The following is a 23961-nucleotide window of genomic DNA, read 5'->3' on the forward strand; positions in this document are numbered from 1 at the left end:
GGACTAAAGAATTTAATTTACGTTAGAGTGTGGAGGAGGGAGGGAAAGAAGGAGAGTAAAGTACAAAAAGGATTTGACTTTTATATATATATTAAAAATATGTTTATAAATATTAATTTTAAATAATAAAATATTATAAAATTAAAAGAAATAACATATTATGTGAAAATATTAAACTGATTTTAAGTCAATTTACCGTCTAATAGAAGTAAGTTAATGCTAAAAATTATATTATAACTATTTAATATTTAATAAACTAAATCCTAACAAATAAATTCTATAAGAATTTATTACAAAATGTGTGATATTTACAGAGACTAATTATATATTTAAGTCATTTTTAAATAAAAATACAATAACATAAATAATTTTTTTTTATTTTTTTTATCACATTACTTGTCATTTTTTTTCCTTTTCACATTATAGTGGAGTGTTAGAAAATTATTTTCCCAAGTCCTTCATAAAAATTACCAGCTTAGTCGTTATTATTTGTAAATTATTTTTTGACGAGCAGGGTCTTTGGGGGCAAGACTCTAAAATGATTAGCAAAGATGTCATCAAGCTTTTAGTTTTTTGTTTCTGTGCATAGAAAAATGACGTGGACAGCCATGGCGACAATAGCTCGCATATATCTTTGGAATCCCATGTCCGTGTTGCTCACTTACAATTACAACAATGTCGAAAATGGAAGAATCGAATTTAAGAGTACTACTCAAGCTTAACACTATGCAACTCCCTCCATTCTATTTCATCTCCGCTTAAATTTACAATTCCCGAACAGTACAACACAAACCAAAGTTTCAAAACCAACCAAAACACAAAAATTACGACAAAATCATGAAGAAATTAAATACCTTTTTTTTTTTTTTACTGAAGCTGGTTTTGTTGTGGCGTTTCTTCTTGCGGGGGTTGAAGATGGTTTTCCGTTTCTTTCTCTGATTTCTGACAAACGACGTGGTTTTCGAGGTTTTGGTCAAAATGGTTGGCGACTCCATGTGCAAAAGACGAAGAATTGGAGCAAGCAGGGGTGGCCAAGAATGTGGGTTTCTCATCTCCAGCCATAATGACCAGAATCTTCTCCTCATAAACCTTAACAGATTCCTTCTTTGAAGAGTCACCAGTATTCACGCTCTCTAACTCTCTCTGTCCGTTTTCTTCATTCTGTAACTGACCAGAGAGTTTCCAATAGGAGCAAGCCAAGATCAATAGCGCAAACGCTATGAGACCCAGCATCGCAGCTAGTCCTCCGAACAAGTACGGCACCGGAGAGTGCCATGAGGAGGAGTGTTGAGCACTTGCCAATGATGACGTGGTGGTGGGTGCTATTGAACTTGTAGTGGAAATGCTTCTCATTTTATTACAGTTGATTAAGAAGTTTTGTTAATGGGTAGAGAGAAACAAGGTTAAGAAGGCAATGTGAAAGTAGTTGCAAAAGAAGAGTGGCGTGGCAGGGTATTTATAAGAGTGGCTTATTGACTTTTGTGAATTGGGTCACGGACTTGGCCCTGTTTTGTTGTTGTAAGTTGTAACTTGCAGGTTAGGTGTGGTGGTAGTGTAAAGGTACCCTTCAAGACTTGCTAATTGCTCCATCACTTGGTTTTGGTGGCGGGATTTTATTTTTCTCTAATCATATCTTTAATTTAATTAAAATTTTATTTTCAAAATATGTATAATAAAAGTTAAAATTAAATATCAGTATGTTGATGACAAAAATTAGTATGTATTATTAAGATAGAACTCTAATTTTAATGAGAGAATATATGTAGTCCTAAGTTTAAGTTTTATCTTTTTTTTTTCTTGGGTTCCACTTAAATGTTATGCTACCGTGGGTCCTCTGTCGGAACTGATTCTTTCCTCTTCCATCAAATGACTAGTGATCAAGGCCTAGGGAATTTCTTTATCTACAAAAAAAAATGGAATTTTCTCCTTTTTTTTTCGTTCTGTCCTTGGTCATTTCTTAATGGTTCAATCTTTTCTCTTTTGCAAACCTTGATAAAGATGAGAAATTGTTATTGCATAATTTAATTTTAATTAATTAAGATATTTTGTCTTATTCATATCTACGTACTAAATGCTAGTTAGAATCATAATTAAAAGGTCCAAAAAGAAAAGTTAAAACCAATGTTTCATATTTTGTTACTCGTTAATTCATTATTACTGTCTCTTACGTGCTCTTTAAATCACTGCATTAACATTCAATAGCTTCTAACCACTGCCATGGTTGGTGACCTTCGACTATTGCCATTATTCCTTATCACCGTTGCCAATGTTTCTTTCGACCGCAATCACTACTGGCTTTTCATGTGTTTTTAATAAATATTGACTGGTATATTGAAGTACCTAAACTTATATTTTTGGAAAGTATATGACTTTGGTAAATGAGTAATTAAGTCAATATGTGTTAACTAATTTAAAATAAACTAGATCTTAAATCATTAATATTTTAAAATAAATACCTTCTTAAATGTTCACTTAGAATATGTAATATAATGGAGTTTATATATATATATATATATATAGAAAACTATGCCCCATAAATATAGTGCGATATTAGGCCTATCTAATTCCGTGACCTATTGAATATTGTAACTATTAATTGTCATTACATGCATCCAAAGACGACGTAAATGCCATGCTTTTACGATAATCACCCATTCATTCAAACTGATTATTTTTCATTTTTAACCAGTTCACTTAATTTGATCGAAAACAGTTAAACTTTCAACCGAGCCAATCAATTTGTCGACGTTATTGTTTGGTTCTTACAATTATATGCTACGAAATCTTAGGATGGTCCTCTGTTGATTGTCGTCATAGACTTCCTGTTCAGAGAATCAATGTCGTTGTTTCCTCATCACGGTAGAGTGGGGACCTTTACCTTGATTTGCAGATCGGGAACTGAGAGAAGCAAAAGCATACACAATAATTGAGTACTATAAAACCTTAAAGGGATGAGAGGCGGAAGAAAAATAAAATAAAATTCGAGTAATTAGTTAGCGACTGGTGTATATATTGACGTGTATGAACTCATTAATTACTTGAAAAACAAAAAGTCTGATACATTATTAAGAGAGCTAAAATATGGGAAGGATTTCCATCAACAAGTCATTAATAAACTATATAAATAGATTTAAATATAGCATTCAAGTCAAAAACTTAATATTATTAAATTATAGATTTTTATTCAACGTAAAAAAAAATTCACTCATGCTTAACTGGTTATGACCATTCTTGTTCAGTGGGAGATTATGACATGGTTATTGATTTTAACCTATGAGTAATATTTCCACAAATAGAGAGGGGGCATGCATTACAAAAGATGTTTGTGCTCCATGGTGACAAGATGATGTCATTTGGAGACAATTTGCATTTTTTTTTTAAGTGTGGGGTTTAAAAAAATAATTAGCTACAGTAATTAATGATCTTGCTTTTTAAGATACATTGGTAATATTTATTATCTTCCACTAGACCACAAATAATGCATCTCTAGCGTGATGATGCCATATATTCACATTGAATCGAAGTTAAAGATAGAAGGAAAAATCACTTATCCATTTAAGGAGAGCCACCTTCCAATGTGGGGTTTTGGGTCCCCATCCAAGGGCACAGTGAAAGCGCACTATGTGCTGTATGATTAGATGTTAGTATAATGAAAGTAGCCACAATCATCAACCAGGGATAAAAGAGAATAAACAATGTGGGCAAAGTGGAAACAAAGCTGCTACGGTTTTCCTTTAGCTTCATCATTTGCATTTCTGATTTGATCTTTATACGGTCTCAACTATATGATGAAATTTAGGATCTTTATCACCATGGCTCTTACTGTTGAGCACAGGAAACCCCACATCAATTAGTGTTTATTTTTCACTCTTGTTTCAGCGTAACGATTAAATTCGGATTAGGTGCAATTGATTGTCAATGCTGCAGGAATGGGGTTGAGAAAGTATATTCGGATCAATTATCCCATGTATATGTTAACCCCCCAAACGATGATTCGACACTCTACAACATTGTTCCATTGCAAAATCCAATTGGATCGCTCGGCTACATGATGAGACAGATGCACACAATAAGATATGTATCAATGTCAAATATATAACAATTACATTAATGAAAATGGAAGATGCATGAAAGAACCAACATGGCTAATGCATATATATATGCACTCTGTATGCGTCATAGTTTCTCCTTACTCTCACTTTTTCGGTTTGCTGCTACAGCTTGGGGTCACTTCTTCAGGCATGCTTGGATCCAACAGAAGAAAAAGAAAAAGTTCTTTGGTACATGATAAAGAAAAAAAGGCGTTTTATATGAAGTAATTAAAGAAGATTTCATGCAGACCGCCTCATTCGTTTAAAATGATATCTTCAGCAATTTTATTAAAAGTAAAATTTAGCATCATTCTTGTAATATTCACGGCAGAGAGAATCTTATTCGAATTAAGAAAGATCAGTAAATAATAAAACTCTTACAATCATATTTAAACGGAGTAAAATCACTGTCATGATTAAAATATAAAACACAAATAATATGTTGAATTACCCTTGATTAACTTTTAGTATTGATTAGATTTACCATAAAATATATATGATAAAAATATTTCTCATTTTAAGAATATAAAAAATATAAATTTAAACTATATAATTATATATAAATATTTAAAATTAAAAAATAAACAATAATTATACAATCATTTAAAAAATATTATGTATATATAACATAATTTTAATAAAATCAATATCAAGTAGAACATTATTGTCATATTTTATTAGAAAATTATTTTCCTTGATTTATTTTTAAATGACAGTCAAATATCGGATAATAGAAGCAGTGCTGATCATTGAATTGAAACAAATATCAACGAACTGGTTAAAAAGAAGTCCTTGGGGCATGTCTCACTCTCCACTCGTGAAATTCAGTTGGTCACCAGTTTTGAACTTAATCGCCAGACCACAATAATACAGTTCTAAAGTATCTTTTGAGTGACAAAAAATTGAAATAACCTCTATTATATTCTTAAAAGATGATATAATTTTATTCTTATTTTTTATATATTCATTTTCTTTATTTTATAATTTATGTCCTGTAGTCTTTTATATAAAAATATAGTGCTTTAATTATTTTAAACAATACTCCGTTTTATAAATTATCATTGAAATAATATTCATCATATGAAACAACTTTTAAAATTGTAAATTTTGAGTCCTTATATTGAAATTTCAATTTATTTTTTATTACTAGTAAAATAATTTAATATTTTATATGTTTTTCAAAATATTTATATGCTTTTATAAACAGTTTTTCCAACGCATCAATAAAAATCTGTATAATAAGATTTTATTAAAAATAACAAAATATTACAATTTTTATTGTAATAATAGCATTAAATATTAAAGTTCTTAATAAATTTTTATCATTTTAACATATACTTAGAGAAAAAATCGTTTTATAAATGCAAAGACAATGGTTAGAAATACTATCCAATTATCCGTTATATCAGCGCAAAGGAAAGGCAGAAAAAAAATCAGCATCATCTAAAGGGCGACCTTTTGTATACTATACATTTTGAGGCCTTTCAAAAGTTTTAAGAGGGTAAATTAATAACTAGGTCAATCGCTTTCCATCAAGTTTGAGTTAAAGTCAATAGTTTGTTGCAATTGATTTATAGACAATCCTCTCATGGTAACACTGTAATTAAATAGAAAATTTATCAAATCAGTTTTTTTTTAAATGTTTTCACGACATTTTTTTTAAGATACATTTTATTAATATTTGATAAAGGAAGAAATAATGGTAGAAGTACTAAATGTTATACATATATATTTTATTTTTTATTTTTTTTTGCTAATTATATATTATCTATTTATCATAAAATAAATATCTTCAAAAAAAAAAAAATTCCACTCCCAAACAACCTCTCATCAGTTCTAAACTTGGATATACATCTATTTGAATAGTAGGTTTAAATTCAGGTTAATTTGAATACGTATGAATATACATCTATTTTAACACTATTAACGATAATTAATGCATTAAATTTATATTTATAACTTTTTTAAACATGCTTTTAAATACACACAAAGATAAACACATCTTGTGGCGTACACAAGAGGTGCTTTAATTTTCATGTCTCTAATAATAGTGGGAATATGCTTGTAAATGTTGGCAGGCGCTGTAGTCCTGATTGCAATAATGGATTAGGGATAATGTCAAGTGATGCCATGGACCCTAAATGAGCACTCATTAAACAAGAACTCATCATGTCTCTAAGCCCCCGTATTTGTTTTTGTTTAGATTAAAATCCATCTTTGTCATCTTTTCTTTTCTTTTGTCTGCATAATTTTGGGTAGCTCTATCAATTTCACTGTAAAATATCCTCAGTCAAACATTTCAAATAATAGCCATGTGATTTTAGACATATAATGAAGTTATGTTTAGTTTCTGCTGGATAAGTTGTCACATGAGTTGCGAGAAGAAAACTGTTTTTTTTTTAAGTTTTCATTAAAGGTCTTGTATTGGAATTTTATCCTGTGTAAAATTTTCTTACATCAATAGCAGTTATAAATTTGAGTGAAAACTAGACTTAAGAAATTAAATAGTTTCAATTTATATAGTTAATGATATCTTAGTATTACATCGTGAGTCAAATTAAGCTAGCTAATTAAGGAAGGTTTTAATTTGATGAAGATTCGTCTTGGTCCTACTAAGATATGAAAATAAACATTAGAATATTCTGATTTGTGATGTGCCCCTTTCGTCTTGGCTTGTTGATGCTTTCTTTCATATCCCATTCAACAATTTGAGCTTCACATGCAGGAAAAGTATCATTTTCAAACAAGATTGCAATGCTGAATCAGTTTTAGAAATGGTGCAACTCGGGTCTTGGTCTTGACTTAAAGTAAATGTGAAAAGTTTTACATGTTTTATTTATATGAATGGATTAATGAATCGTTGTAATGTTTGAAGACATCGTAAACTAATTCACAATAACACATGTAGGTTGGGAGTATCTCTCGTGCTCCTTTAATTTATTTTCTTTTGGCTGATAAAATTTTTTTGAGCTATGCACTATGACACCATAGGAGAAACATATTATTTATATTCTTGTTTATTTTTTTTAGAAGAAGGAAAAAAATATACAAATTAAAAAATTTAATTATTTTGTTAAAATTGTGAAGTTAAATGAAAACATAAATATGTAATTGGTTGATTAAATTAAAACTGGTTAATAAAAGTAATTATAAAACTACCTAAAATATGTTTAATTATTTTAAAAACATGTAATATATATTAATATAATTTGAATTAAATAATTCAATAATTAGATGGATGCCTCAATATTGCTAAACAAGAACAAGAAGCAAAGGAATGGTGTAATACTGCGACTCATAATTGCTGCAAAGTTTGATGGCAGGGTGACGAGAAATTGGAACAACTTATAGGAGATATTATCTCTCATCTAATTTATAGCTAACCAAGGAATGGTTAATTATTATTTCTCGTCATCCTGTAACTAGTTCTAATTAAAAAAAAATGGTATGATTTTTAAGAATTAGAACATTTTTAATATTTGGTTTAATTTTAATATAATTTTTGCAAAATTTAACCATACTCACACCATTAGGACAGTGAATAGGGATGGCAATTCCCCATAAGAGATAGTACACTTATGATTATTTTGTATAAATTATTTTAAAATGAATAATTAAATAACCAACTTTTAATTAGTTGAATGCTACTTGAAATATAAAATAATTTTCGGAAGTTATAAATTTATTTATTTATTTTTCATCAAATAAGTTTGTTAATATTGACAAAGGTTAAAAATGTGTTATAAAATGCACTTTTGATAAACTTTCTAGTATATCCTTTATTAGTGAATTTTTTCATTTTATGTTATTTAAATAATGTAAATATTTATTTATTTTATTTAAAATTTCCAGTTGAATAGAGAGTTTAGTAAAACAACAATTAATATTATCTTATAGATAACAAATAAATAAAAATAATTTTTTTGTTATCTTTATTGACAGGTAAATATATTTTATTAGAAAAATATATTCTTTACTTCAGTGGAATCAAATTAAGTTGCTCTAGCTAGTTTGGAGAAAAATAAAAAATTAAGATACACAAAATAGATTAGAGAGAGGAAGGTTCAATTTGAGCATTATTAGCACAAAAGGAAAAAACTCCGCATTTGTTTTTCATTTCTTGCAATGTTATACTAACTATTCCAATTGGATCATTCGTTGTTCCTTTGTCCCCTGATCGATTAATGTCAACTTCATATAAATTCTTTCGAGCAAATATATGCTGTTGACAAATTTCCTCTTATCTCCAAAGAACATAATCTTCAGTAGTTGAGTCTTTTCAGCATATTGACACCTGTACTTGTTTAAGCAAATATTTGATTTTTAAAATCTTATATAAATATAAATACATAATCTCGATATTTTTAGGATAGCAATTTTAATTATTCTTTTTCTCCTTGTGACGTAGCTGATTCCATATTATATCTACGATGATTAGTCTCCTTCATATTTAGCAAACGTAGTCCAAAAATAAAGAGAACAAGATGGGAACACCTTTTAACTTTGGCATAATGTATTAATGTCCACCTTGATGCTTCGTTTTTCTTGATTTATTACATCAAAATATATTCTTTACCCATTCCCTAAAAGCCCCACCCTGGAGTTGAAATGCTCTCTTTAATTTGATTCTTCAATTTCATAGGGTCACTTTTATTTGGACTGTACTGATTCATCAATTTATGTACTTATAATATGTACTCAATCATTGTTATGGGCTAATCCATCTCAACTCTCTTTCTCTTTTTTTAGCTTTTTTATTGGATTATACTCTTAATCATGCATTAACCACTAGTCCAGGTAATTTGAAAGGTGCATTAGCCACTAGAAAATCCCCATATTTTTATCCAAAAGAAAAAGGGGGGAAATCCACTAGGCAAGCTTAAATCTAGTGGTTGTCAATAGCAAGCCAAATTGAAGTTAATTCAATAATTAAATTAATAAATCTTGTATTATATAAAAAAATTCATATGTATAACTATTCAAATTTAATACTTTTTTCACCAAATCTTGATCTATATATTTATTTATTGAGACACGCATTCCTCTGCGGTTCACACAAGCAACACTTGTTAAAAATTCATTTTGACTTGCAATTTAGCCAAAACTGTTGTTTTATAACTAAACGCCCGTTTCTTCGTTTCTGTTCACACTCTCAATCATTAACAGATCGTGATTAGTAGTAATCTTATTCGGAGCATAAACAATATTGCTTGTGACCTCATTTAATAATCATTAACGATTCTTAGATATTTTTATATAACTAGGAATTTTCAATAGCGGCATCAAAAGTGGATAGAGCACTAGGGTACGTTTATGATGAGATTCATTATGTTTTAATCAGGAGTTAGCGTCCAAAGTAATCTAATTATAATTACCCATATCTGGTGTTGGAATTTTTTGTTGCAACTCTGGAAAAGTAAGAGAATACTAGTCTGATCCCCAGCTTGGTGGATGTGTGACGTACAGCTTCACTAATTCTATATATATGGATTATTTGATATAAGATACAATTTAATTACTGTTTATTACATTTTTTTTATTTTAATTTTAATAAAATTTAAATGTTCTCTCACTAATGCACAGTATCGTAAATCTGAATTTTTTTATTAGGATGAAATTTTAATTTTAATTAATTAAATATATCTAAGTTTTTTTTTTAATTTAAATTAGACTCGAATAGTACACTTGCATGTTAAAACTTTTTAGATATATAAAGACTAAATATTTTTTGCATAAACAAATATTCAATTTCTATGAGTAAATACACTTAACTACACCGAGTCTCTATATATATTGGATCCAATATTCTACTTGTCTCCCTCTTCCACACAATGCACACTAAGCTATTGCTATCACGAGTCAGCACTAATTAAGCTTTTTCAAAATGCTACCACGGCTTCACAGCATCTAATTTTTTAGCTACATGTATTATATATACTCTTCTTTTAATTTCCCTTTCTTCAATCATACGTTTTCCAACTTGTAACAGCTTTAATTTGGCATCTCATGCTGCTCACTATATTCAATTCCAGTATCAGCAAAGCTGTATCAACAATAGATGTGCAAATCTACAAGTTATTATGAGAGTGAATTTTCTTCTCATATCGTCTGGCCATAAACAGCGTTGCGTGTACATAAGGATCTATGAATCTCTTGGAACCTTGTTGTAAATTTTCAACCATATAGTTAGATTATGAACCTGAAAATGTTGGTAGCGTTTTGGGGAGGGAGAACAACCATATTCAATTTTAACCATATACTTATTTTAAGCTTTATTTGTGGCTTCGTGAATATTCTGCAAAATCTATTAATGATCAATAAATAAATTATAAAAAATAATTAATAGTATTATTAAAACCATACTTGCTTTGACATCATACTAGCTTTAATTTAAAATTAACAATGAGAATAATATGAATTCTTAGCCAAAACAGCATTCTTATGTCTTTTCAGAGTTATACAGTTCTATTACTTATTCGTTCATTAGTCATTCATAAGAAAATTTGAATTTAATTAGGTTCAACTTTTATAGAATTTATTTAAATTGATTTATAAGCCATATTATATATATAGAAAGATATTTTAATATTAATATTTATATTTAAGCTCCTAAAAGAAAATTGTTGGTTCCACTGTTGCATGCCGTTATCATGACAAAAAAGAAAGGTCAGTTGGATGGTTACATGAAAGAGTACTCAAATCGCACGTGATGTATGGTGTCATATTCACAATGTAATAAACCATTTACTTTTCACATCAATTATTATGTATATAACACGTGCACACATATTTGTATTAACTAACAGAGAACTGAAAAAATTAAAACTAATTAAATTTTGGCGTCAATATTAATGAGAATAATCAAATATTAAAAACAATCTTATGATAATGTAATGTATATATTATTGTTATAAAAAAATTTCATTTATTAAGAAGTAAGTTAAATACTAGCACTGATGTATTGATAACATCATAATATTTTATATCAAATAAATTATTTGTATATTATTAGGATAAATCCAAACTGTATATATTAAGAATTTAATTTTCATTAAAAATTATACTGATGAATATTAATTTAATATGACTGTTAATAAATAATAATTTTTGTAATAGTATATTCCCTTGAAGTGGACTGTGATGGAGTTAATATTAAAAAATTGACTTCAAGCATCCCAATTATTAGTGCACAAAATCGTTTGTTTCTAGAAAATTTATTTTTATGCATATATTGAGGTAAATTTTATATTTTGAGATTTTTAGTCAAAAGCAAAGTAATTTAATAAGGTTAAAAAAATTGAAGAATCGAAATCACATACAATTTGACTAATTTTTTTAATTATATTTTTAACATACATCTCTAACCATCTTCTGGTTCAATCCAATTCAAACTAAAATTGAAATCTAAGGTATCAAATGTTATATGCAACACATTGATGCCGTAATCGATGAAATCGAGCAGCAAAGAAACATAATTTGTGTTTCTTTATAAAGCTAAGTCTTTCAAACATTAAAAATTTAATTTCTTTCACACATCAATCATCCCAAAAGTCCCACAAAAAATGTTATATAGACTAAAGTGTTTAATGTTTAACAACGTTTCAAATCAATGCACCCATTTAAAAATTTTAAAAACTAATTTACTTGATGCTCAAGAGATTAATGTGAAGTTTATTCCACTAATTTTGTTATATCATTGAAGATCATTGAGCAATTCATGATTGTATTTGTATCCCAGTGATGGGCTTGTTATGTGCTGATTGATTATCGATTATCCAGTCCCAAGCATAGGCTTTTGTTAAAGCCCACATGCCCAAAGAATAGTATGTTTATGCCAACCAAAAAAAGAGGCTTTAATAGGGAAATCATTTGAGTAAATCAAGGAAAGAAACACCTCTTAATACAATATTTTGTGATCTGATCGTGTCTTAAATAATAAACAAAAACAAAATCTGATTTAAAAGAATCTTGTAAATACAATATATTTTCATAAACAATTTTTTAAAATGTTTTTTTAAAGATTGGGGTTGGAATAGAGCCACATAAGGCGAAGAGGTGTCAGCAGGCAAAAGTGCCACGTGTACGTTTAAGCTTCTACCTCTCTGCTCTGTCTCAGTTAGAGACTTAACTCTCAAATCTGCTTTCGCCGTTCCTAATTCTACAAAATTCTGAAGCTCAACGGAGAAAATTGAATCGAATTATCAAATGAGGAGAGTGGCTTCACGCTTGATCCATTCCACGCCTTCCATTTCCAGGCTCAAGTCAGCTTTTTATCTTTTCGCTTTCATTCCTTTTCTTTTAAACCGTTAGGTTCCGTTATCGTGTCGTTTTTTTCTTTGTATACGCAATTCGATAACTGCTTGTTGGGGTTGGGAACATCAATATAATTTGCGCTCCACCTTTTCTTTGGAAATTCATATTTTAATTTTATATTCATGTTCATATGCTGTAACTATTTTTTATTTTTTTTTAGTTTTTAATTTTTGGGTAACTACCTGATTGAAATGTAATTGAATTCTATCAAATTGACAATGCTGCGCCAATTAAGTGTATTGCGAGTTTATTCATTTATGGAAGTCCAAATGTGGTTTGAAGTTTATGTTCAGTTGGTGGTGTTTTTCTTCATGATTTGTAAATTAACCATTTCATGGTGTTTTCCCTTTTATTACCTTGAAGTGCAACGGCAATTTCGATCAACGGAAGAAATATCTCCACAGAATCTAATAAGGTTGACGAGCCATTCAAAGTTGAAGAAGCTGAAACCGTAAATGTGCCCCCACCTCCAACGGAAAAGGTATTCTGCTATGATAATCGTATGTGAAACATTTTAGTTTTGTACTTGTTTTTCTATGTCTTTTGTAACCTAAAACTTATCTTTAATGTTTTTTAAAGTTGCTTGTGTTGGGAGGCAATGGATTTGTTGGATCACACATTTGTAGAGAAGCCTTAGATCGTGGTTTGTCTGTTGCAAGTCTTAGCAGGTTTGAGATTCTTTTTCCATATTTGTACAACTATCTGTCTATCATGCTTTATGTATTGGAGATAATTGTTTTCTTATGGGGTATTTGTGGATAACGAGATAGTAACTGGAAGTTTAATCAATATCCTGTTGTATTAAATTATGGTTTTGCAAGCTTTGTTACCTGCTTTTCATGTTTATCATTTAACACTTTTCTCCTTGTAATGCATCTGCATTGCCGTTCACTATGTGTTTTACTCCCAGGTCTGGTAGGTCATCCCTGCACGATTCTTGGGCTACCAATGTTGCTTGGTACAAAGGTCTGCTTTTTTTTGGCTTTTCCTTGTAGACAAAATTTTTGCTCGATACTATAATGCTAAACTGTCTGTTAATAATTAGGGAATCTCCTTTCAACTGATTCATTGAAAGAAGCTCTGACTGGAGTCACTGCTGTGGTAAGTTTCCATTATCTTCTTATTATGCCTGCTAAAATTTTAGTTGCAAGTTTTACCTTAGTTTGTTATAATGCCTGGTGAATATTTAGCGGCTAAGAGCAAGCCCAAAGCCATGTTGGTTTTACTTGTTTTATGTTTCCTTTGCAATTACAAGATTATATTTTTTATTTTAACCAATTTGTTTAGTGAGAGTCTGCGCTTTGATAAAGTTTTCTGTGACAATACATCTCCCTGTTACGACCCAACTTGGGATCTGCTAGGTGAAGGTGGTTGAAGCCTAGCCTCTACCACTGGTGAATTTAGTTAATGTTGATGAGAATGAATGTACAGTTTAGTCAAATGTCATGATAGAAAAGGAAAAAAGGGAGTCTTTGTTATTGACTGGGAGATAATTTTGGGTCGAAAGAATTATAGTAAGATTGCATGGAATTAACTGACCTAATGTATCTGAATGCTGTTGCTTAGGATACGTATTATTCTTAATATTTTTTCCCTTCCCTTGATATGATTGGCCTATTGTGCTAACTTGTGTTTCTTTTCTAAGATCTCATGCGTTGGTGGTTTTGGCTCCAACTCATATATGTACAAAATAAACGGTACTGCTAACATCAATGCAATTAGAACTGCTTCAGATCAAGGTAATTGAGGAATTCACTCGTTTGTTCTTTATAATCTATGTTTTCAATTCTTACCATTCTCAGTTTTTGGTTCTACTGCTTAGAGTAGCAAGGGCAATGCCCACGCCCATCTTTCTTTTGAGCTTACAACAATAGCAAATGAACCTTATCTCACTAGGTAGAATTTGCTGAATGGGTCCAATGATATGAATGGACTTAAAGAAATAAATTTGGAGAGAGAAAAATGGTGTACAATTAAAGACAACATAATTCCTATTTCCACTTAAACACATAATTCCTTTTAAAGATTGAGAAAAAAGAAAAAAGAAGAAATTTGCATGTTAATGGTAAGCTTGTTGAGATCTCATGACGAATATCTTAATACCTGGTAGTGTTGCAATTTGAAAATTATCCCCAATACAAATTTTGGAGACTGTTATATGCACAGCATTTAAACCTTCCACAAACAAATAGCAGTTAACTGTTTAATCCATATAATCCACTTTATTGCAATCAAAGATATGGATTTTTACCAGTGTTTATGATTTAAAAAAATTATGGCAGCTCAATAATTCCACAATTTTGTTCATTTGTTGGGATTATTATTAACAAATCAATATATCAGCTCAATATCTCCTTACTGTTTCAATATTATGCCGTAAGAGATACTAGCAGCAGCAATCACTAAGTTTGTTTTACCCCTGATAGATTTCTAGCCACCCCTCTCAAGATACAGTCATGACGTAGTTATTGCCATTGAAATACAAATATGGTAAATATTTTCCTGTTTGGATAATCTTGAGAACCCCAAAAAAAAAGTAACAACATAACTCAATCCTTGATGTCCCTGAACTAAAACATATCTCCTGCCATGTAATGATTGATACAGGACAATTAATCAATTAGAAGCTACAAATCACAAGAAATAAACTAACAGTGGGAGTAATGGGAAAAAGAGGGATGGTAATGGTTGTCAGTGGGGAAAAAGAAAATTTCTTCTGTGGCTGTCACTACTCACTATTGTCTGTCTTATTATAAGAAAGTGTTGCTGTAGCAGCAAACCACAACTTCAGGTTTTTAGTTTTTATATGTAGTATGGCCTTAACCCTTAATTAATCTTGGAATTGCCATACAAGGCATAGAAATAGGATAAAATATGTTTGATGCTGTTGTCCCATTAGGATAACATATGTTAGATGCAAAACAACTATAAGCTTTCCATTCTGTGAAGTCTCTAGCACTTATTATCATGAGCATGAGCTTTCTGTTATAAAATTATGTCTTTGACGAAGAAATAATGCAATAATTGGATATTATTCTATGCTTTTTTACGCAGTTTGCCAATTTGGGCCATTATAGATGTATAAGATGATGCTTCATTTCATGTATGTCAAATTGGTCCTGTTGTCTCTGTTGCTCTTTTCCTTTGTCAACACATCTGTGTATTTATTTGTTTTGTGAAATTTAACGAGTCTAACAAGAGAAGCTGGAAAGGAGTTGATTTTGTTTCCTCATCTAAATTATTGAGTGTTATTTAGCCAAGGAGTTGATTTATTGGGTTTAAGTTTTGGAAATTCTTACTTTTGACAATTTATGCTATTTTTTTTTTAAGAAAAAGGAATTACTTTAATTTTCAAACTGGTCAAACAATGTGTTAGTTATTGTTTCCTATCCTGTAGTCCTGTGGAGTTCTCTGCCACTTAGTGTTGTTGGATGATTTGCTCTTGGTCCTGCAGGTGTTAAAAGATTTGTCTATATCTCTGCTGCTGACTTTGGTGTAGTAAATTACGTACTGCGGGGGTATTATGAAGGAAAGGTAATATAACCATCTTTGCTTCCCTTACTGATTAATCTTTTGCAATAACCTTCCCTCATGGGCTTCCATCACTTTAGAGTTGGGTTTAATTCATTGTATATAACAGGTCATTTAAAGAGATACATACTGATTCCAATGGTTGGCAAGTTTTCTTTTTGTCACTGCTAACTATTATACTTTGCTTCTTTAGTTGTCAGTTTGTAAATATTCTGTATTCTTTCTCTTTAGACTGCAATAATCATCATGTGCACATGCTTCTATTCCTATGAAAGAGAAAATTTTGAACATTTGGTGCGGAGATATTTTCTGTTTTAATATCTGAAAATTTATATATATCGTATCTTAATTGATGCAGAAAGCTGCTGAAACAGAACTCTTGACCAGATTCCCGTATGGAGGTAAGTATTTTAGCCTCTTAACATTGACTGGACTTTGGTGGTTTTAAATTTTATCTCTTGCCATGCAATGTGTTCACTATCATACTTGATAAAAGCAATATGTGACACTGTTCATCCTCACCTGTTTTTCTCTTTGCAAACTGTTGAAAAGATGTTTCCTTATTAAAAGAAATGAAGAAAATAAAATTTTCCATCTAACTGAGAAAAAAGTGAAGTTGCTCATGATTCCTGGTATGGAGAGTCATGCTTGTACTTGATTGGACCATTGCATGTTTCAGGTGTAATTCTGAGGCCAGGGTTTATTTATGGGACACGAAGTGTTGGGAGTATGAAGATTCCTCTTGGTGTAATTGGATCTCCATTGGAAATGGTAATTTCATGTGCTTCTCTAGTATGACACAGACATTACTTTTTCAGTCCGGACGTGGAAATAGCTTTTCTCCTTTGCTGAATTGACATTAATTTTTGTATATAACCTGACTAAGCCAATGTCTTTAGGGGTTTTCCCCATCTTTGCATTCTTCATATTTATTATTAGTTATATAGGGGATTAGGGGTTCAGCTGTTCAATTATGGCCATCTAAACTGATCACCAGTTGATTGATTGGTTATTAAGCATCCTGAAATTGAAGTTTAAAATCCGCTTTCCTGCAGTAAAAGTTCGAACTCACGAGTGTTCATATATTTGCAGTATACATTCAAGGCATAGAACACTTCACCTTCTGGGTTTTGATTGAATGTCTAATTCTTAAAAATGCTTTAATTTATCCTGAATATCAGTTCAATAAATTTATTGTTTCCCATGTTTTTTACTGCAATTAATTCACTTGATTGCTGTAGGTTCTCCAACATGCTAAACCGTTGAACCAGATCCCGCTTGTTGGGCCTCTATTGACACCTCCTGTCAATGTTACAGAGGTGGCAAAAGTTGCTGTTAGAGCTGCTACTGATCCTGTTTTTCCCCCGGGGATCTTAGATGTCTACGGAATTCAACGTTACAGTCAGCATAAATCAAAGTAGAATTATCTTTATTTTGTTTTCTGAGTAAATCCGATAGAGGGAGATTTACTTCTAAATATCGGCGTTTGCTATATAGTTAAACTGAGAATATTTCTCCATGCCATTTCTTTTGATAGAATAATACCTGAAAATGCGTGCATGTAGCCATAGATCGTTCTTTCCAATTTCCTCAATTCTAATACGTCAGAATATTTTTTGTTGAACTCTTTCGCCTGATGTAATTCACCACTCAGGTGGGGTTGATGTATAATTGATTTCATTCCAAAGACGGAGAGGGACTGTGAACAAAGGTTTTGTCACTTGATTTTCAAAGGAAATAAAATATATTCCCGTGGTGTAACTTTTCATAATTTTAGCCCGAGTCCATGAATTCAACTGTTGCGTTTGTGATTGCACATCTGGAAAAATCGATTGGTAAATTGACCTGAGGTTTCCTGATTCATAAAATTTTATTGGAAGGGGGTTCGCATTAGGCCGGTTCAAATTAAGTTCAAACCAAGAGTTCGGTTTTTTGAATTGAATCGTTTTATAAGTCTATGAACCGGTAAGAAGTGGTTTAAAATCAGTTTGAAATCGGTTTGACAGCTTAGAATCGGTTCCTGGTAGTAGCTGTTGAATAATTTAGCTATTCACATGATTCAAAATGTGGCTGTTGAATAATTTAGCTATTCTCATGATTTAAAAGGAAGTATCTTTTAAGTTTTATGTGTTTGATCTGTATTTTGCATAATATTTAGAATAAATTTTGTCTTTTACATATTAGAGTAGTTTAAAAGGTTAGTGCTTAATATATTCAAGCAAATGTTTACATAAAACAACATTGTCTAATTTTTTTTCAAACTAAAATACTAACGCTCAAGTAAAAATATTAAAAATTTGAAAGAAAAATTTATTTAAAATTTTCGCTCAAATAAAAATTCTTTTAGTTGAATGAAAATTAAATACTTGAATGAATCTAGTGCAAACTAAAAACAGAAATTAAGTAATATATACCTATTCTATTAAAATAATTTAGCGTGAACTGAAAATTAAATAGATATAGCAAAGAGAGAATGGAAAGTCTCACTCTCACCAACCAAAGGTCTTGACCTTAGTTTAGAATTGGAAAAGTGCAAACGGAGAAGAGCATCCCCAATTTCCCTTCCATTTACAAAGGCATAAGCGTGATTATTTTGGAAGAGAATAAGTATATTTATGTTACATTTAAATTTAAAAGTATTATAATTTTAATATTCTAAAATTCAATAACTCTAGAAACTTGAATGTTTGAAAACATTTGTATCTTTCTAAGTCTGATTGGAGCACTGGTAAGTGGAGCATTATGATCCGATCGACACAAAATAAAAGATTTAGAGCATGTTTATTTTTAAAAATATTATTTAAAAAAAATAAAAAATCCATTTATTAATATAAGTTTTATTTTAGTTTTTAAATTATTTTTAAAATATATTTTTTTAAAACACAAACATGTTAATGCTTATTTAACACATTTTAATTTCTTTACCCTTCTTTTTATTAATTACATTATATTATTAATTACATTTATCGTTTCTCTCCCTTATTTTTAACACATATCTACCAATATTTTTCTTCTAAAAAATAAAAATAATTGACTTGAAAACAAGAATTGACTAGCTTGTGCATTCTAGGAATGTAAATGAGTCCAAGTCCATGGTCGTAGTAATTTGTTTCTAACACTCTATAGTTGTCACATCAACGCGCCTTCACATCAATAAAAATGAAAATCGTTCGTGTACATTGCAGTTTTAGGGTGTAGAAATAGAAAGAAGAGATGAATTAAAAAAGAAAAGAAAATGAAAGATACGTTAAATGACATGATATATATATATATATATATATAATGTTTTATTTAATTTATATTTAACGATTATAATTTATTTAAAGTTTTTAATAATCAGTAAAATAAGAAATTATAATATATTATATATAAATTAAATAAAAATTTAAATCTATTTACACTTACACTATTAATAGAAAGATTATGTCCGCTGTATATAGTTTAAAACATATGCAAAAACGTCATTTTCGACAGCTCATTTCCTTGTAGATGATCCGAAGCGAGGAAAATGAATGATTCGTTGATTTCCTACTACAACACTTGAATAAGATCAGGGAAAATGAGAAGAAATGAAAATGAAAATTAAACAACAAGGAATAAAGATTTCAAAGTAGAAAATTATGAAACACGCTTAAAGAATATAATAACTATCAGTTGTTGAAGTGTTGACGAGATGGTCCACAATGGTCGTAAATTGCTATAACATGATCATTAAATTGACACACACAACTTCAATTATATGTAGTTCAGGCTTTCCTCTTTAGATTCTCCTTATACCAATCCTCTTTTCCTTACCTTCATTTAATTGGTTATCATCATGAATGACTCACTGAAAGCAGCTGCACAAGTGGGAGACATAGACTTGCTCTACAAACTCATTCAGATGGAACCATATCTCTTAGAACACACTGATTTGATACCCTTTGTTGATACCCCTTTGCACATTGCTGCAGCTGCTGGGCATGCAAGTTTTTCGACTGAGATCCTGAGACTCAAACCTTCATTTGCATGGAAGCTGAATCAGTATGGGCTTAGCCCCATGCACCTTGCTTTGCAAAACAAGCATTATAGAATGGTGTATCGCTTTGTAGACATCAATAAAGAGCTTGTTAGAGTGAAAGGGAGAGAGGGTCTTACTCCTTTGCATTTTGCAACTCAAAGTGGAAAACTTGATGTTGTGGTCAAATTCTTATCAGCATGTCCAAGTTCTATTGAAGATGTCACTGTTAAAAGTGAAACTGCCTTGCATATTGCTGTGAAATATAATCAGTTTCAGGCTCTTGAGGTATTGGTTGGATGGCTTCAGAGGAACTGTCAAAAACATGCAAAGGACCAAGAAAAACATGTGCTGAACTGGAAGGATGAGGCAGGCCACACCATTCTTCACCTTTCAGTTCTCAGAGGCTTCTCACAGGCAAGCATAATGCGTATTCTTCATCAGTTCTTTCATTTTTGTTGAGAATAAGGGGATGCTTAAAAATGACCTTCTATAAGGGTTTATTTGAGCTATCGAGCAACTCATCGAATTTTTTAATAACTTTATATCAAAAAATTCTTGTTGAAAAAAAGTTATCGAAGAGATCAAGATCCCTGCAGTAAAATTTATAATGTATACAATAACTTTAAAATATATTTTAAAATAATTTTTTATTTATTTTTCCTCATTTTAACAAGCAACTGATCACACCCATTTATTTCTCTCTCAAATAAAATTTTATACAAAATAATTGTTTAAAGGATTTTTGTTTTTATAAAAAAATTATCTAATTTTATACAAAATAATTGTTTAAAGGATTTTTGTTAAAGTTAGCTTACAAATATAACTCTATTTGTCTATTTTAAGTGAACTAATGAAATTAAAATATATTGTATTAAAATTAGATAAAAATTTTATAAATAAAATATCATTAATTCATTTAGAATATAATTATTTATCTCATAAAATAATTTAAGCAAACCCTTATTTCAATAAAATTTCTCTATAAAGTAGCAGTACATGTTGAATATATATCAAGCTATTGATTTCAATGATATGCATTGTGTATTCTATGTACAGGCAGTTAGATTATTAATTGAAAGCAACATAGACATAAATGCGAAGAACATAGATGACTCAACAGTGTTGGACATAGTGGAGACTCAGACTCACTCTTACAGCCCAGAGATGAAAAACATGTTAGTTCAACGTGGAGCTTTGCGTGGTTTTTCACTTGCTACATCTCCACTCCTTGAACAGGAGCTAAGAGCCAAAATCACACTAGATGAGAGAATAGCAATTTGTGTCACTCGTCTCAGAAGGAGAATATCAAATGACACACGCAATGCATTGTTGATAGTTGCTATTTTCTTCGCAACTAGCACATATGAAGCAGCACTTAACCCCCCGGGTGGAGTTTATGAAGCTGGGAGTAGTGCTTCATCCTTGAAGAAAACTGGTATATCCTTCAAGCATGTTAATGAAGAAACAATGCGAGAAAGCGTTGGAAAAGTGGTGATGCAAGTTCAAGCATTCTTTTGGTTCTGGGCATTCAATACTTGTTCCTTTTATATGTCAATTTTGATGATATGCTTGCTTATGCCAAGAGGGCGCATAAGCGTTATTGTGACTTCTCCACTTTTAATCTTTTCTGGGTGCTACGTGTTTTCCATGCTTTTAATATCACCAAGCCTTAGTTTAACCATTGCCACCTGGATTGTGCCATGCATACTAATAGTATTGTACTGTTGGGGAGCTTCAATATATGTTAGATTAGCCAAAAAGCTTAAAATGTATGGATGCAAACTAGAAGACAAATCAAAGTTTGCTGGAGGAAACAGATGGTAATGGCATAAATAATGTGGTTCCACTTCAAACACTCTCACTGATTCGTGGATGCATATTAAATGTGGGTGAAGAGTCAGCATAGATTATAATGAGTAACACTTGCTTTTTTCATAGTGTAATAATTAATTAATTCCAACTGAAATTTTACTTTAATCATAATAATGTTGGTGTGTGTCTGCGTTTGTCTGTGCTTAACCTGATGGAAGGAAAGCCAAGACAAACAAACTTTTGAATATGTAATGAAACATATAATAGAAATGAGAGACTTTTTTTTTTTTATATATAAATTTGGTTTGAATGATATAATATCTTACATTGTTATTTATACACAAATTTTATTATAACATTTTGCAATATCTTTTTAAAATAATAAGATTACACAAGAATTCTCTCCCTATTTTTCAAAAAATAAGCATAAGATCAGCAAAAATAACGAGATGGAAAAAAAAAAAGATTGTTCAAAAAGTTATTCTAATTTATAAAATTTTAACGTTAAGAAAGTACAATAAACTTTATCTCACTACTCACACATATTTTTGAAACTGATCACAAAGAACCTGCATAATTCTCAATCTATTATGGGTTGTATGCAATAAACCTAGATTCAACTCAACAAAATAAATTGAAGAAAAATGACATAACCCCTTTTACGTATATAACTATTTTGGTAGTAATGAACCACATCCTGAACAATGGCAATGCATCGTTATAAGTAGTGTTAAAGTAATGGGTCATAACTTAAGGATTAAGCAAAGCCTCTAGCCATTTTGAACTTGCCTCTTCTCCCAACCACAACAAGTTCTCATTTTGGCTCAATTACTGGGTTCCTAGAAAACACAAAGGTGGAATTTCCCTTTAATTTACCACTGGTAAACGCAAAATTAATCTTCCAACACGACAATACTGGTCATCTTATCACATTGGCTAGAAGATATATAAAAAGAGGCCATGCGCATTCCCAATAACTTCGGAGTTGTACAAATTCGTTCATATTCTCCTCACCAACCTGTCTAAGTGTTAAATTATTACAGGTAAAAATCCAAAAATAAAATTGCTTTTCTTTTAAAAAAAATTGAGATAAAACTCTTTTAAAATTTAATCAAATTAAAAATAATTCAATTCTATTTTAAATCAATATATTTTATTTTAAAATTAAAAACTGGCAATCCCGTCAAACAATCTTAACATTTAAAATAAATAACTCAATTATTTGTGCAGTTTTACCGTTTGCATCTAGACTAGACAGTAGATGGTCCATTGACCAGTCAGCTAATCGATTTGGCTAGAACAATGAATTTAGAAAAGAAAATGTTTTAAACATGTTATTTTAAGATAAATTTATTTTTATTTTTATTATATTTATCTCAATTTAAGTATACATTTTAAATTTATATTTAAATATTTATCTTTATACTTTATTTTATATATTCGTTTCTATTTTTTGTCCCTATATATATATATTCTTTTTGATTCAACTATGAACCTTTTTTTTGGTCAAGAACTAGGAAACTATTGACTATGTATGTCAACTTTGTCGATGATTGATTTCTTATTTTTGGTCAAGTCAAAGATTGATCCAAATTAAACGTCATTGGGCAAAAAGTAAAGAGTTAGGTTTGGTAGAAAGGAAAAATAAATATTTTATGAATGATATCAGATTAACTTATGAATATAATTTTTTTGTCAGTCAATTTAATTTTCAGAGTTTTTGACATGGGCTTAATTTGACTAATAAAATACATATTTAAAAATCACCAAATGCAATTTTTACCATATAAGAACTGGTATGTCATACATACATAGAGAGATAGCAATAGATTAAGGTACTGGAGTACTTGTATTTTATAAGATTATCCGTACTCATTTTTATACTTGTTGCATAGCTGTGAGCTCGTACGTGCTACTCATAGTTTGTTAAAAATAAAAAATTTATTCTAATACTTTCTTACAAATTAATAAAGCATAACTATCACTATAGAAGAAGCTGTCTTGTTTAAAGATGGACTGAGGATAATAAAACTGTCCACAAAAACTTAAAAAATAGGTTGATGAATTAATAAATTAATGAATTAGTTGCTTAAAAATTAACATAAAAATAGAAAAATTAAAAAAAATAAATTAAACTTATAAAAAATATTTTCATATAATAATAATTAATCTTTAACTAATAAATAATTATATTTATTTTTAAAATGGGTCGAC

At 30.0% G+C, this 23961-nt stretch overlaps 3 protein-coding genes across 3 annotated transcripts; 2 read left to right on the forward strand and 1 right to left on the reverse strand.

Moving 5' to 3' along the window:
• Nucleotides 1-740: 740 nt before the first annotated feature.
• Nucleotides 741-1381, reverse strand: LOC113864458 (protein GLUTAMINE DUMPER 5). The gene has a single exon (XM_027498182.1). The coding sequence runs from the start codon at nt 1351-1353 to the stop codon at nt 868-870; it is 486 nt and encodes a 161-aa protein (XP_027353983.1). The 5' UTR covers nt 1354-1381; the 3' UTR covers nt 741-867.
• Nucleotides 1382-12181: 10800 nt separating this feature from the next.
• On the forward strand, nt 12182-17700 carry LOC113864607 (uncharacterized protein At1g32220, chloroplastic). Its single transcript, XM_027498526.1, has 10 exons — nt 12182-12352; nt 12768-12885; nt 12984-13072; nt 13315-13370; nt 13450-13505; nt 14050-14143; nt 15859-15938; nt 16294-16336; nt 16615-16706; nt 17177-17700. Exons 1-10 carry the CDS (start codon nt 12297-12299, stop codon nt 17354-17356), a joined length of 864 nt encoding a protein of 287 aa, XP_027354327.1. The 5' UTR covers nt 12182-12296; the 3' UTR covers nt 17357-17700.
• A 2052-nt stretch (nt 17701-19752) lies between these two features.
• LOC113866354 (ankyrin repeat-containing protein BDA1-like) lies at nt 19753-21759 on the forward strand. The gene is made up of 3 exons (XM_027501233.1): nt 19753-20349; nt 20992-21322; nt 21410-21759. The coding sequence occupies exons 1-3, from the start codon at nt 19753-19755 to the stop codon at nt 21757-21759; spliced, it is 1278 nt and encodes a 425-aa protein (XP_027357034.1).
• The last annotated feature ends 2202 nt before the right edge of the window (nt 21760-23961 follow it).

This window comes from Abrus precatorius, unplaced genomic scaffold, assembly GCF_003935025.1.
Source record: "Abrus precatorius isolate BTA unplaced genomic scaffold, Abrus_2018 Scaffold4, whole genome shotgun sequence".
NCBI lineage: Eukaryota > Viridiplantae > Streptophyta > Magnoliopsida > Fabales > Fabaceae > Abrus > Abrus precatorius.